This window comes from Babylonia areolata, chromosome 21 (genome assembly GCF_041734735.1).
Source record: "Babylonia areolata isolate BAREFJ2019XMU chromosome 21, ASM4173473v1, whole genome shotgun sequence".
NCBI lineage: Eukaryota > Metazoa > Mollusca > Gastropoda > Neogastropoda > Buccinidae > Babylonia > Babylonia areolata.
Genome location: NC_134896.1, coordinates 32,391,935 through 32,407,214, shown reverse-complemented (window position 1 = coordinate 32,407,214; position 15,280 = coordinate 32,391,935). Strand labels below are relative to the sequence as shown.

General features: G+C 39.2%; 1 protein-coding gene across 2 annotated transcripts in view; it reads left to right on the top strand.

Moving 5' to 3' along the window:
* The first annotated feature begins 1 nt into the window (after position 1).
* Positions 2–15,280, top strand: part of LOC143295828 (uncharacterized) — a 40,560-nt gene continuing 25,281 nt past the window's right edge. For both annotated transcript variants that reach the window (XM_076607471.1, XM_076607470.1), the window contains exons 1-6: positions 2–416; positions 8,996–9,093; positions 10,034–10,079; positions 11,449–11,549; positions 13,082–13,201; positions 13,918–14,068. In XM_076607471.1, the coding sequence (XP_076463586.1) occupies positions 125–416; positions 8,996–9,093; positions 10,034–10,079; positions 11,449–11,549; positions 13,082–13,201; positions 13,918–14,068 (808 nt within the window). In that variant the 5' untranslated portion in view covers positions 2–124. The remainder of the gene's footprint in view (positions 417–8,995; positions 9,094–10,033; positions 10,080–11,448; positions 11,550–13,081; positions 13,202–13,917; positions 14,069–15,280) is intronic.

Below are 15,280 nucleotides of genomic sequence, written 5' to 3'. Positions count from 1 at the left end.
GAAGTCTCATGACGCAAGCAAAACAATGGCGGACGAATAAGAGCTCCAGTGGAAACAAAAGCTTCATGCCTTTTAGACATTTTCACAGTTTTGCTTGACAGAAAATGCGCAATATTTTGAAGACATGACAATGTCAGACAACGAGGTTCAAAGTGCTAATCCAAAACAGGAAGGTTTGAAAACTGTAACAGAAAATGGGTTTTCTGGTGGACAGGAAGTAAACAAAGTGAAAGACCCAGCTGACGGGGGAGGGTCGATGTTGGAAGAGACAGACCACAAGAGCTCTGGTGGTGAAAATTGTGCTTACCCTAATAATGAACAATCACCAGATCAACGAAAACCGAAGCGATGCATATCGTTTCCCAAAGACAGTTGTGTTTCTGGGTATTGTGATCCACCTGACCCGTGGAAACAAGGTACTGTCAAAGTTCATCTTGTCAGCTGACTCATAATTCATAAAAAAAAAAGTTCTCATTCATTGATTCAGGCTTTCATGTGGTCGATATCATTTAGCATATTATAGATTATAGGCACAGCTGTACCTTGCAACCAAAAAGGGTAGCATTCGGATTTCCAACACAGTTACTTTCACAAGCAATGTTAAGTGACTTGAGAACCAGATAATAGAAAATTGCATAAGTACTTAAGTAGTGTACATTTTATGAATGGGTCATTGACCGCGTGTGAAAAGCCAGTGTCATGTAATATCACTTGACTTAATTGTTTTGTACTTCTGATAATGCATTTCCTATTTGATTTATATTTTTTTTAAATGTCGGGGTGTTGACTTTCAGTCTGAGAATTTTGGGGGTCGGTGCAGACATTGGCACTAATGACTAAGCAATGATTTGTGTTTTAGAGTATTTGACTTCCCACGTCAGTAGATACAAATGCAACACAGACTTGCTAATACCCTGAAGTTGTTTTTTTAAAATAAATACTATAAAAGCATACAAGGGGCAATAAAAGTCGTAAAACATGCATGTTAAAGGTCGCTGTCACTGGTCCTGAAATTTGGCTTCATCATTCAACATTCTCCATTTCTGGCAGTCATAGAATGGGGCCTGAGTTTCGGCACAGCTCCACTAAAAAATGTCGGCCCACTTTTTTCACTGTCTGCCCGGTCTCTTTTGCCCTGCACTGATCCCAGAAAGATGGACTTGGAGAGCCTGTTGGATCTTGTCATGTGGCCATACCATTGCATTTTCTTTTCTTTTCTTTTTTTCACTGTGGTCAGGAGATCTTTATATTACCTAATGTGCTATCTGATGGTTTATCTTACTTCTCCATTTCAATTTATTTATATGTGGCCTTTGTTGGAGATGCCAAGGACTCTCCTAGTCCTAAAGAGTACAATACAAATATAATAAAACTTAAAATGTTTAAGGTAAACTAAAGATCCAGGTGTTGTTGTTTTTTTTAGGGTCATGCCATGCACCACTGGTGCAGTGTAGTGACTGAAAATTCCAGTCATTTGGTGCACTGGTTTGTTTTGTGATTATGGATATAGATCACTCTGTTGATTTTATGTATCATAATGTGTCATCTGTTGGATCTAATGTAGCTACATACAGTGGAATTGAGCAGTTGACTTATTTTTCAATTTATTGTAGCATATTTTCTGATACAGTTTTGTAGACTAGTCCTAACATTATACAGCTAGTACATTAGTAGTAGACTGCAACCATTGTAGCAAGCAGTAAGATCTGTTGTCTTTTTTCCCCAAATATATATTTAAACCACAATTGCATTCTTGTTATTCAAGCAGATCTATGAAGTTTGTTTCTGGAGAAGTGGGGCAAATAATTTAGTGTGCACAGCTCATTATGAAGCCACTGAATGCACCCAGTGTCTGTTGACAACAGCAAGGCACAGCTTGATTTTGAGAGTGAAATCAAACTGGCCATTAATATCCTGCTTTCCAGCCTAGTGTTTGTACAGTATACTGGAACAGTGTAACTGTTCAAAATGAATTCAATGGAAAAAATCTTCTGCACGCAATGAATATGTTTGGTTACAAACATCATACCTCCCAAAACTGTTAAATTATGCAGTCTGAACAATATGTTATGTGATGGACTGATGAATATTATGTCATACAATACCATGATAGCAGTATGTTTACTTTTAGCAGCTGTAGTAAAAATGATTAAAATGTGCTACGGATCCTTTGACTTAACATCTGTTACCTCATGGGAACCAGAAGAGGTTTCTCTTCATGATTTTGGAACTCTTTTCTCATCTGTACAGGACTGATTTATCAGAGATGAAATCAGACAAGAAAGCAAAGCCCTTTTTGACTATGTTCAAGCTGAACAAGGACCCCTGTTTATTACAACACAACAGATGGTCTGTGTAGAAACAGATGTGGAAAGTTTCACAGAAATAGGGCTTGTCCTCACCAGACCAGCATGTGTTGCAAAAAGGTTTACACTACAGTTAGTCTGGAAGTACAACTCAGGGACGTGTACACACAGTTTTATTTTTAATGTTTACACACACACACACACACTCTCTCTCTCTCTCTCTCTCTCTGTCTCTCTCTCACCCCCCTTCTCTTTTTACTCCCTATCTATTGCTGTCTCCTTCTCTCCCGCTTTGTTTCTCTCTCTTTCTCTCTCTTTCGCTGCCAGTCTGTCTCTTTCCTGGATGTAAATTTTACTCTCTGAGTCTAAGATGGACTGAAATTGCTGTTCTACTGATCCTGTGTATGACAAGTACTTACCTTTGTGTGTTTGGACACCCACACACACACACACACACACATACTTGGCACAAAACTTAAACTAAAGGGCCACCTTGATGGGGAATATGTTCTTGAAATAAACAACAACAATATGATACATTGAATAAAGTGTCAAATGTCAGTATGAGGGAATTGCAATGACTGGACAACCCTTTTACTGTTTTAGGACACACATTCGTTAAAATCACTAAGCACAAGTGGTTATGTTCACATGCATAATAAATATGGATTCCCCCATTCAAACCATCAGTTTTGTTTTGTTGATCCAGTTGAAAGAAGTAGACAAGCTGCTGTTTTCCACATGGCAGACACTGAGACAGAACATTCATAACAACAGTTCTGCTGAGGTGCATACATAATGGTGTGGTTGTTAGGGTGTTTGTGTGTGTGTGTGTGTGTGTGTGTGTGTGTTGTTGTTGTTGTTGTTGTTGTTGTTTTTTCTATTGTAAAATTAGTAAAGCAGCCATGCCACATTTGATAAGAAAATTATGAGCAGCAGACAGATGGAAGGCTTTTGCATGGATTGAGGATGGTGTGGGACTGAGATAATATTGACAAAGGTTAGAAAAGGGAGGAGGGAACTGTGGCAGAGTTGGTTAGATGTTGTACTTCTGAACCAGTGTTCTTTAGTGATTTGACTTAAGAACAATATGGACAAAATACTGATAAAATGTCTTTAAAAAAAATAATGGTAATTTTGAAATATTTTTAATACAAATCATCAAATGTTTATGGTAGCTATTAGCTGGATGGCAGGAAAATTGGAGTCAAGAGTTCAGCTTTGACATTTTCTTTCCAAGCTTGTTTTGTTTTGATGATTTAATGTGTGTATTGTGTGGTGAGTCAGTTTTGTGAAGCATTGTGTGTGTACACTTTATTGTATATATATGTGTTAATTTTATTATGATAATTTATTTTTGTGTGTTCTTGCATTGGAAGCAAAATGCAAGCTTACCTGCTAAACATTGAAAGAGTTTGTGAGAGTCCCTAAAGATTAAGAAATAAGTAGAACATGATTAGATCTTTTGGGCTGCCAAGTAATGTCTGTTTATTTTAAAGAAATCAATGTGTTTGTGAAAAATCTGGACAGTGATATACTGGTAAGTCATAATGAATGTTTTGATCATGACTTCATCGAGTTCCTTTTTTGCCATGACTGATGGTGAATGTCATATGACTCTGACAAGTGAAGTGAGATGACTTTCAGACAAATTTAATGAAGCGTGTCCAAGTGGAGTCACAGCATTGAAAGTTTACTGATATCAGACAGAACACGCACAGGAAATTCCTGGCCATGACTGTCAGTCTTCCTCTTTCTCAGTCTCTTACTGTGTGTGTGTCTTTGTCTCTGTGTCTCTGTGTGTGCGTGGATGCGTGAGTTTGCTTGCACATCAACCATCTACCTGAAGATCTAGTCAACATCCCCATCCACATGCTATATGAAGTTTCTGTTCAAACGTGAGAGAGAGAGAGAGAGAGAGAGAGAGAGAAGTTCAGAATGCATGTGTGTGTGTTTGTGTGTGTGTGTGTGTTTGTGCATGTGTGTGCAGTACATGCATGTGTGAGTATGTACAAGTTTTTATGATATGCACTTGTATGTACCCTAATTTGTACTGTATCTGTGTTTGTGTTCGATTTTCAATTTATGTTTGTACCTTGTTATGTACTAACCCCCCCCCGCACCTCCCCCCCCCACCCCCTCTCATATTCCTTGTGACCCCGGTACACTTGGTAATAAAGACATATTCTATTCTATTCTATTCTTCATGCCTTTCTCTCTTCTTCTTTTCTCTCGCCCCCACCCCCTATTCTCTCTATACTCATTCTCTGCACCTTTCACTTTGAATCACATGGCTTCCCACACACATATACATACACTGTCACAGACACACACACACACAGGCACACATACACAGGTGCACACCACACATACACACACACACATGCCTGCATGCACATTGGTAGCATGGTACAGGCAGATAGAGAACTTTGGAAAGAAAGGTTGTTGAGATGATTGCCTTTAAAAAATTAAAAAATAAAATTTAGGGGAAAAGAGGAGATTCCCAGCCACGTGCATGAAGACAATCACAGTCATACCCAACTTTCCATTCACTAGAAAATATCCACATCAGCTGTGATAGATGTTGAGCAGTGAAAATAATTTTATATCCACATCAGCTGTGATAGATGTTGAGCAGTGAAAATAATTTTAACACCACACACAGAGGTTTCACTCCAATCATGTAAATATGTGGCACATTCATTATGAACTTTAATATGGAGAGACAGGTCATATGATTGGACAGTTAAAATATATAGAGACCTGTCATCTATTCTGCCATCAGAAGAAAAGAACACAATGTTTTCTGAATTAATCATGTGAGTTGTGATCTTGCATGAACAGTGTGTAAGCAGGGTTAGTAGTATTCAGGGTTTCTGGTTCAAGGTGGGAGCATTGGGTGTGGGGGGTAAAAGTAGTGTGGAAAGTCAGTGTTGAGTCTTTCGTTGAAATAATGGTTAATCAGTTTTTGTCATATTGTGATAGTATGATATTGAATTTAACAAATTAGTTAAGAAGGAATCAAACAATGGTTTGTTGTAGTATTATTGTTGACAGCCCTTTTATCAGCATTGAAATAAATTTGTGAAAATTGATGGCAACAGATATATTGGGAAGTGGTGATGGCCAAGTAAACTGAATAGTGAAAAAAACATTTGTCAAATATTATTGATGCGGTAAAAAGAAAAGACATAGCAAGTGTGAATACACGCGTACACATGAATGTGTCTGTTTCTGTATCTGCATGCGCATACATGCAGGTGTAATTAAAAAAAAAAAAAAAAAATGAACACAAATTATAGAAATGAAAACAGTTGTTACTGTAAATTAGTGGCCTTCTGTATAGCTGGAACGGGCATTGCAGTTTTTAGCCGGACAAGGTATTAGATAGAAGTTGGAGGACAAATTTTGAAACCACCCACATTAATAGTAAGTTACATTCAGGGTCTTAAAACATCAATGCTCATCTCAGGTGTTCTGAAAAAAAGGTGGCAGAAAGGCTAAGATGCTTATCTAGATCCATGAGGTTTTGTGTTTGGTTCCCGCTCTCGCCCTTTTCACCAAGTTTGACTAGAAAATCAAACTGACCGTCTTGTCCGAGGTCCCCTGGCAACAAAAGTGTTGTGGTGAAAGTTTGTGGAATAAATCCACTCTGATAGGTGCACACACTCAAGGCCTGACTAGCATGTTGGGTTATGCTGCAGGTCAGGCATCTGACAAACAGATGTGGTGTATCGCATATGGAGAGTAAATGAGCGACACCTTGAGAAACAAACTGAAACTCAGGTGGTCCTGCCAACAGGGATAACCGTCCTAGGAAATGAAGGGGTATAATGATAGAAATAATTTATTCAACAAGGCCATGAATACATTTTAGCTATATGTATACATAAGCAAAACTATGTTCTGGCTAGCCATTTATCAATCTACATCTTTTCAGTGACTTGCAGATATACATGGCAAGACCTGATATGTTTTCGTTTCTTGAAGACTGAGGTAGGGGAGACAGGGAGAGAGAGGGAGATGATGGGGAAGGGAAGTGGGAGCTGGAGGAGGGGGTGGGAGGTGGGGGGACAAACCTATTTACAGGATATAAGAATAATTTATTATCTGGATTTTTTTTTGATTTTTTTTACACATTTGCTGACAAAAAGGTGGCATATTTATTGAGTAGAACAATACAGTGAGCTTTCCTGAAAACACTAAATTTTAACATCAATTAAAAGATTGAAAGAATTTCAATACAATTATGCTGTTGTCTCTGTCACACTGCAGGAACACTGTAACCGAACTATGTAACAGGAAACCAGCAATTCATTCAGTCAACAGTGTGTGTGCGCATGTGTGCGAGCGTGTGTGGTGTGTGTGTGTGTGTGGTCTCACATCAGACCGATGAACAAGGAAGGAAAACCTGGTATGAAAAGGAAGCACAATTATTTCCTTTTGTCCCCAGAAACAAGGCCTTCATTGTTATACATGTGAAGTACAATTTTCTGGTGAGAACTAACAGCAGTTTTATTTTCAAGGAAAGGTCAAAGCAGGCAGACTGATCCATATGACTATACCACATCAAGGGTTCAACATCAGTTTATATCAGAGATTGACATAAGGTACCAGTTGGACCAACAGCAAAGTGAGAGTTGTATGCATATGATAAGTGGTTTTTCCACTGCTATGGGATTTTATTTACAGCTTAATCTTTTGTGAAGGACTGTGACTTGAGCCAGTATGCAGTATTGCATTGGCTCTCAGTCTCAGTACTGCAACATTGAGGTCTAGTTGGCCTTTGGGGACCATCCCAACACTGTGTTCTAAAGCATCTTGGCCAAGAGAATGGGGATGTAACTTTGGCAAGATGCTGTCCACTATGAGTATCATTAGATTCTTGCCCAGATTGTCAGGACAGCATTTGCCTCTGCTGTTCTGATGTCATAGTCAGACATAACTATTATTCACCACATCCAATGTCAGATCAAAGAATGATCAAGATAAAATAATGTGCAGCACTCAATGCCTTGTGTGTGCAGTGTGTGTGTGTGTGTGTGTGTGTGGATGTGTGAGTTTGCTTGCACATCAGCAACCATCTACCTGAAGATCTAGTCATTCCCATCCACATGTTATATGAAGCTTCTGTTCAAACGTGTGTGTGTGTGTGTGTGAGAGAGAGAGAGAGAGAGAGGGTGTGTGCGCGTGCGTGTGTGTGTGTGTGTGTGTGTGTGTGTGTGTGTGTGTGTGCAGTATGTGCATGTGTGAGTATGTACAAGTTTTTATATTGATATGCACTTGTATGTATCCTAATTTCTACTGTATCTGTGATTGTGTACGATTTTCAGTTTATATTCATACCTTTTTATGTACTATCTCCCCAATATTCCTTGTGGCCCCAGTACAGTTGGTAATAAAGACATATTCTATTCTATAGTGATTGGTATTTCATTGATATATATTGACTTGCAAAGTTGCATCAGAATGTGACAGCTTGTAAAGAAAAAAGATTGAGACAGTTCTGTGTTGTCATTAAATTTAATAGAATTTGTAGCTCTTTCTCTGAGTTCTTTTCATTTCATATTTTTTTAAGAATATATTTATATTCTATTTATTTTGTTTGTGCCATTTTGCACGGTCTGTAAAGAGATGAGGACAGAGGGTTGGAGTTACAGTAACAAGAAACATGCCTATAACTATATGACAGGTTCACATTCTTGAAGGTTGCTCACTAGATAGTGATTCGTTTTCCACTTCAGTTGGCAGTAATGGTCTTTTGTCTGTTTTTTAGATGAAACTGCGTGTGGAAACGATCAGTCAAGGGATTTGTGCCCAGTTGATTAAGCTCATCTAAAGTGAGGAAGATGGCAGAATGGTTAAGATACTTATCTGCTGATACAGTGTCTGTGAGGGTCTGGTTTTGAATCCTGGTTTCACCCTTCCTCTTAAGTTTGTCTGGAAAATCAAACTGAGCATCTAGTCATTCAGTTGAGATGTTAAACCGAGGTCTCGTGTGCAGAACACACTTGGCGCACTGAAAGAGAACCCATGGCGACATCAGTGGTGTCCTCTGACAAAATTCTGTTTATGAATTACTCTCTGATAGGTACATGAATATATGTGTGTGTGTGTATATATATATATATTATATATATGTATATATATGCATGCACTCAGGGCCTGACTAGCACGCGTTGGGTTATTCTGCTGTAAGGCATCTGCCAAGTGGATGCAATGTAGCATATAAGAATTTAACACAGAGCGCCTCCTTGAGAAACTGAAACTGAAACTCAGCTCATGACATTGTCATGTTCATGTCAGAGAGTATGACACTGATAGGAGTTAATTATTGTCGCCATTGTGATCATGATCATAGTCATCATCATCTTTCTCATAATTTTTGATACTCTTGAATGAAATACCAAGACAGTGTTATCAAGGCATTTCCTGTTGAAGTGCATCAAACTGGTGTGGAAAATATCCTTTTCAGTGCCAGATGAAGTAACGTGCATAGCATTTTAATGCCGGTTTACTTTTGATTGTTAATTATTTTATATCATTGCCAGCATTTTCTGTTTGACAGTTTTTGTGTATATTACAATGATTGTAACTTCAGATGCAGCTTTGCTTTTGGTTTGTTTTCTTTTTTATGGTCAGTGTGCTTGCTGTATTTGAGAATAATGTGTGTATTTATCTGTGTGCAGCACCCAAGTGGACTGCCCAGGATGTCTTATCAGCATACAAGAAAAGTTGTGAAAAGCATGGCACCAAACCACTCTCCAAAATCATTCAGCAAATTGAGGTAAAAAAATTTTTTGAAATCATTGTGTCAGACTTGGAGATAATGTTGGACGGTTATAAAAGTGTCCCAGTGACACTGTAATTGCTGTCCATGTGACTTGAGTAATTTCCCATCATTCACATGTGTGCACAGCTTGAGTTGTAAAGGTTAAATGTTTGTGATTGTGGTGCTGACAAATCTTTAACCAGGCATTGGTGTCATTGTATATTAAAAACAGGAAAGTGTACCATGACTCAGATGGTCTTCACAACAGTAACACAACAGTGCAAAGCAGTGCTGTATGACGCACAACTAGGTACTAAACTGGTGGTGCCTCACATACACATTTTAATAGGGGGTGATCATTTTGGGAGGTTGATTTTCACTCTTTCAAGTGTGTTAATGAGTAACAAACCTGTTAGAACTATTTGTTTTCTGTATGGGGATTTCTTCACTTCAGTCCTTGCACATGCACGCTCAAGCATGCATGCACATAGTATGCACACACAGTGAAGCTCAAATGTGCACATGCAGTAACACATCTCACCATATGACACTCTTCACTGCTTCGCATCACACCAGTCCACACCACACCAGACCACACGCATACACACACACATGCATTAGCATTTTAAAAACGGTATGTTTAATCAGCAACATATATCATGTCAATTTAAATTCAATAAACATAAGACTGTAAAAAAAAAAAAGGAAAAAAAAAGGTTTCTGATGATGTTTCATTATTTCTATCTCTGTAAAGTGCAGTGACAGGGAGTGGTCACACACAAAAAAAGAAGGAAAAAAGATCAATGTAATAAGAGTCTGGCTACGGAAAGAGACAAGGTGCTAAGGCTTGTAACATTATTCTGCACATTTATTGATCATGCACAACATACTGTGCGCAACCCAAACAAAATGTGTATACAGTATACAAATTAACACATGAAATTTTCTGTTGCAGGCTCTTTCATGCAGTGGGAAGAGAGCAGAGAAACTCATACTCAAAGGTATGTTCATCATGGATTTTATGGCGTATTTTTGTGACCTTTTTTTTTTTTTTTTTTTTAAAGAAATAAAATATAAAGATTATGATAACATCAAAAGCAGTAGATAATAAAGAATGAAATCAAAAGCAGTCTGTTAAGTAAGCATGGATTTCAGTTTCTGTGATTGTATTGAAAAAATGTGTGTGTGTGTGTCATCGCAAACTTTATTTTAATAATTATAACATCAAAACCAGTAGATAATTAAGAATGAAATCAAAAGCAATCTGTTAAGTAAGCATGGATTTCAGTTTCTGTGAACGTGTTGAAAAAAATGTGTGTGTGTGTGTGTGTGTCATCACAAACTTTATTTCTTTTTAACAAAATTTTAGCACTTTATCTTACAAATTGACACATTGTTTGACAGCATTCTTTGATTTCATGGTTTTTTTTAGTTAAAATAGTAACTTGTGCTTTGTATCGAAGTTACATTGATGCATAAAGTCTGCAGGGACAGCAAAATTCTGCATAATAGTTTGAATATAGTATGGGAAGTAATTTGTTTGAACTGGATCTCATGAATAATACAATATTTAAAAAAAAAAGAAAAAAAAAGAATCATAGGATAGATTGTTGTATTTTACACTAAGTGTTGCTTACACTTTTTCTGTTTGCCTGAGAGGTAGTTTAGTCAGTTAAAGCAGCATCATTGGTGACATTTAGTTTTTTGTTTTTGGTACATAGTATACAATAGGCTACTTCCCTCCCAATAAAGATAATTTTCATGATAACATAACAGAACACTAATGTCCAGCTGGTTCTTCTTTATCACGTGTAAAATATAAATAACAGGAAACACATCAGTATGATTTGTTTGATGACACCAGCCAGGAAGAGTCAGTGGTGGCAGTGTGATGCAGTGGCTAGGTGGTGACACGTCTGCCTAGGAAGTAAGATAACCTGAGCGCACAGGTTTGAATCCCCCACACACCAGTACTTCCTCCCCGTCCACTTGACTCCAGAAGCATTTTTCAGTTGTTGTTTTTAATGTAAAGCTGTGATAAAGTCCAGAAATCTTAAAAACTTTTTTAAGGAATGGAGGGGGAGGTGAGGCAGGGGGCATTTTCTTTCTTCCCTTAAAAAAAGAATTCAGCAGGAATTATAGTGATCCTTTGCCTCACTTGTTTAGATTTATATATGGTACGTAATGTGATTGTACATCTAACTTGTCATTAGAGGTCATACACGCAACATTCTTTAAAAACTCTAAGTTCAACATGCAACCTATACATAAATATTCTGTAACTTGACAGAAGAAAAAAATTTATTTGAGACGTTGGCGACGACTTTACTTTCAAAATGTGACTGGGACAGCATGTTATTGTGTGCACAGGTGAAAAGATTGACATGAAGCAGTGTGAGACGTTTGAGGAGATCCTGCGGCGTGTCCAGTTCAAAACCATTGACCTGGAGTCGTGCCACCTGGATGATGAGGTAATCATTGTGACATGCACTGACTTGGGTGGGTCACACACTTTTCCAGGAGTTTCAGCTGAATCTGGTGTTCCTCCTCCTCTTCTTTTTTGTTTGTTGGTTGCAGCTGTCACATTTCCCTCGGTGTACAAGTGGGCTTTTATGTGTAAGACTGTTTTTACCACACCACTTAGGCAGCTGTACTCAGTTGTTAGGGATGTGCATGCTGGGTATGATTTTATTTCCACAACCCACCAAATGCTGACATGGATTACTGTGCAGGTTCTTAACGTATTATTTATTTGATCTTCTCGATACTTATACACATGAAGGGGGTTCAGACACAAGAAGGTCTGCACATGTGTTGACCTGAGAGACTGGAAAAATCTCCACACTTAACACTCCAGGTGCGCTGAAACCAGGAATCGAACTCAGGGAAACTCGGTTCGAGAATCCATCGCTTTTACCACAGCTAAGGATGAGTGGGAAAGACAGCATGGTCTCAGGACCCCCTGTTCCCAAAACCGGCTCTTTTATAGGTGTTTGAATGATCTGAAAATGTTGTACATCACAGCATGCAGAGTTGTGGATCGACAGGTAGACTAGTATGTTTTGACATGTGTCAGGTTTCTTTGATGTCCCACTACTCTCTACAGTTCTTTTTTTCCACAGTTAACTAAGTGGACCTTGTAACAGATGTGGCATGGCATATACAATCCATACACAGTGACACTTCTTGGTGGCAACAGATGTCTGTGAAGGGGAGGAGAAAGAATGAGTGGGATGTTTTCATTTAAAAACAACTACTACTACTTTGATCATTATCTTTTATGAAAAAAAAAATCTTAATGGTCAGGGCCACTCCAGTTTATTCCACATAAATGAAGATGACACTGTTGTGGTGGATAGTACATTTCTCCTTCCTTTTATGCATTTGTGTGTGTGTGTGTGTGTGTGTGTGTGTGTGTGTGTGTGTGTTGCCTGCTGTGCGGGTGTTTGATTGTTTCTTGTTGTTTCTGTATGTGTGTTTGTGTGTGGTTGGTGCTGTGAATATGCATTGTAAGTGTGGAAATGTTTATGTGCCCTGTACAAATCCAGTCTATTCATTCATTTTATGACCTCTCCCCAACAGCAACAGAGAACACTCTGTGACATTTGTAAGGCCATTTTCTGAAGATTTTAATTGCACCAAAACAAAGGTAAGTGTTGACAGTTGTGAAAGAAGAGGCTTCTCAAATTTAATGATGAACAGATTGATACAAGGATTTATTCATTAGATTTTTATTTGTACATATTGATGTGCAACAACTTATTGTTGTTGTTGTGTGTGTGTGTGTGTGTGTGTGTGTGTGTGTGTGTGTGTTTAATGTATGAACAGTTATGGATTCTTATTTGACTTGTTTTCTTTCTTTGGTGTTCCTGGTAATATTAGATATGTGTTTATAATGAGTCTATGATTGCACAAATCAGTTTCCATGTTGATTGGTAAAGTATTTTTGATTTGGTTTGATTGATTTGATTTGATTATGATAATGAACTCTTATGTTCTCCAGACTGCTGTGGCCTGGTTTGACATGATTGAGTACTATGAGTCCACCTGTCACCTCAACATCTCCTTCAACAAAAACATTGGTGTACGAGGCTGGCAGGCATGTTCTCGCCTGATTAGGCGGGTGAGTATGATAATGATTATGATAGGTATTTATATAGTTTATATATATTGTTCTGAGACAAAGCGCTTACACAGCAGTCATTCACACACATGCATAATTCCATTTCGCAGAGACAGAAAAACAACAAACAAATACATGTAAATAGAAAGCTGTAGAAAGTGAAGACCAGGTATAGGCAGGGGAGGGAGAGGGAGGGCTGTGTGGAATATGGTGTGTGAAATGTGGTGGAGGTTGGGTCTTTTTTTGTTTGTTTTTTTCCTTTCTTTCTTCCCAGAGAAAGACAGAATGGATGAAAATGTAAGGTCATGCGTTTTGTTGTTTTAAAAATGATTTATGAATCCATCGAAGATTATTTGTGGCCAGTGATCACCACAAGATAGCAATAGTTCTAATGATCAAAGTCATTAGTAAATGTTCCTGCAGTGATACAAGATGTGCTCCTGCAGGATGCATGAACAAATGCATGCATGTGTACTCCTGGCTCACCCACTGAAAAAATACACTTAGATATGACCTTTCAAAAAATTACGCACATTTGGATTAAAATGTTTGGTGCATGTGAAGATCTTTCGTCTGTTATTGATGTATCTGCTTTGTTTTCCATCATTTTGCTGTGTGCTCTTTGTTCTGACTGTGGATTGATTTCCAGCTTGATTAAAACGTAAGTCTTTTACATCTTGCTGTCAGTGTGTCACTGCATTCAGTGAACATTTCAGACGCCTTGCCTGACAACGCTGGACTTGAGAAACTGTGACATGAACGACCGCTCCATCCCCATCTTTGGACGAGCATTGAAGCTGGGGAGTCATCTAACTGTCTTGCACATGGAGAACATGTATCTGTCTGGTCGGTCCCTCATCCTGTTAGGTAGGTACACACAGTGTTTGTTTACTGTACTTAGTGAATCCTTGTGAATCCTCTTTGTGGCCTGTGGCACATAAGGCTTGCACCAGAGATCTTCACTGCTGCTTATCTTGTGCTTTCTTAGCAAGGGCTCAGCAGTACCAGCAATCAGTATTGGGCAGTATTGTTGCCAGATAAGATGTTCTGTGCACACAGACAGCTCAGTGTGGAAAGCTTCACTCTGACCTCGTTGCTTTCTCCTTTGACCCAAGCTTTTGTTATGTGTGTACAAATAATTACAGAAGAAAAGTAATGGTGCGTACAGTAAAACCGAGCAGATTTTTTCAACAGGATTGTTGAACATCTTTCACTGAAATGGGAAAAAAAGAAAAAAAAAAGATTTTGGATAATGAAGCAGGCCTTGGATGCCGGCAGCCATCATGACTCCTGTTCCTGTGCTCTTCATACGGCTAAGTTTTTTTTAATTTTCTGCCTGTCTGTCGATTCTCTGGCGTTCTTGTTTTTTGTCAAATTATGTCTCCAACCAGGTCACATAATTATGTAGCTCGATTGGGCAATCGCGCTAAAATTAAGGTGCGATCGCAATTGATTCGCTTACGCTCTGGGCCCTCTACTCCTGGCCCTCTCAACAGCGCCAACCCGCCGCCTCCTCCACTTCCCCCGCTCCCTCCGGTCGACTCCAGACCTCCACCACCTCCTACACCTCCTATGGTGACTTCTAGAGGTTTGTTGCCACACACTCAGGTCAGTGTTGCCTTTAATGTCATTTTTATCGATCCGCGAACGCACTCGACGCGATCCGTGTTTTCTCGGCCCTGCCAGTCGGCAGTGTACGAGTCAATCTCTTCTATCTCTTTACCCATACCCACAGTTGCACCAATGGAATGTGCCACATTCCCTTTGGGGAAACAACACCACATAAAAAATTTAAAAAATTGTTGTGGATCCGCACGCTAGACTGGGCCCTATGTGCGATGCGTCCGTGGTGGCGGCCGTGACATCGGATCACGCGACCCCCCACATGGCATGCCTCGACCGTCTCGGATCCAGTGGCGACTGAGACGCGTAGAGATGCCCTCCCCTGGTGTAGGGAGGAAGGTGGACCACTAGGGGACACGCTCGCCCATACGCGTCCACCCCTCTCCTTGTCCGGATCGCCCGATCCAAGGGAGGCAACCCCTGCTTTGGCACCCTTGCCGGTGACCGCCGCAGTTA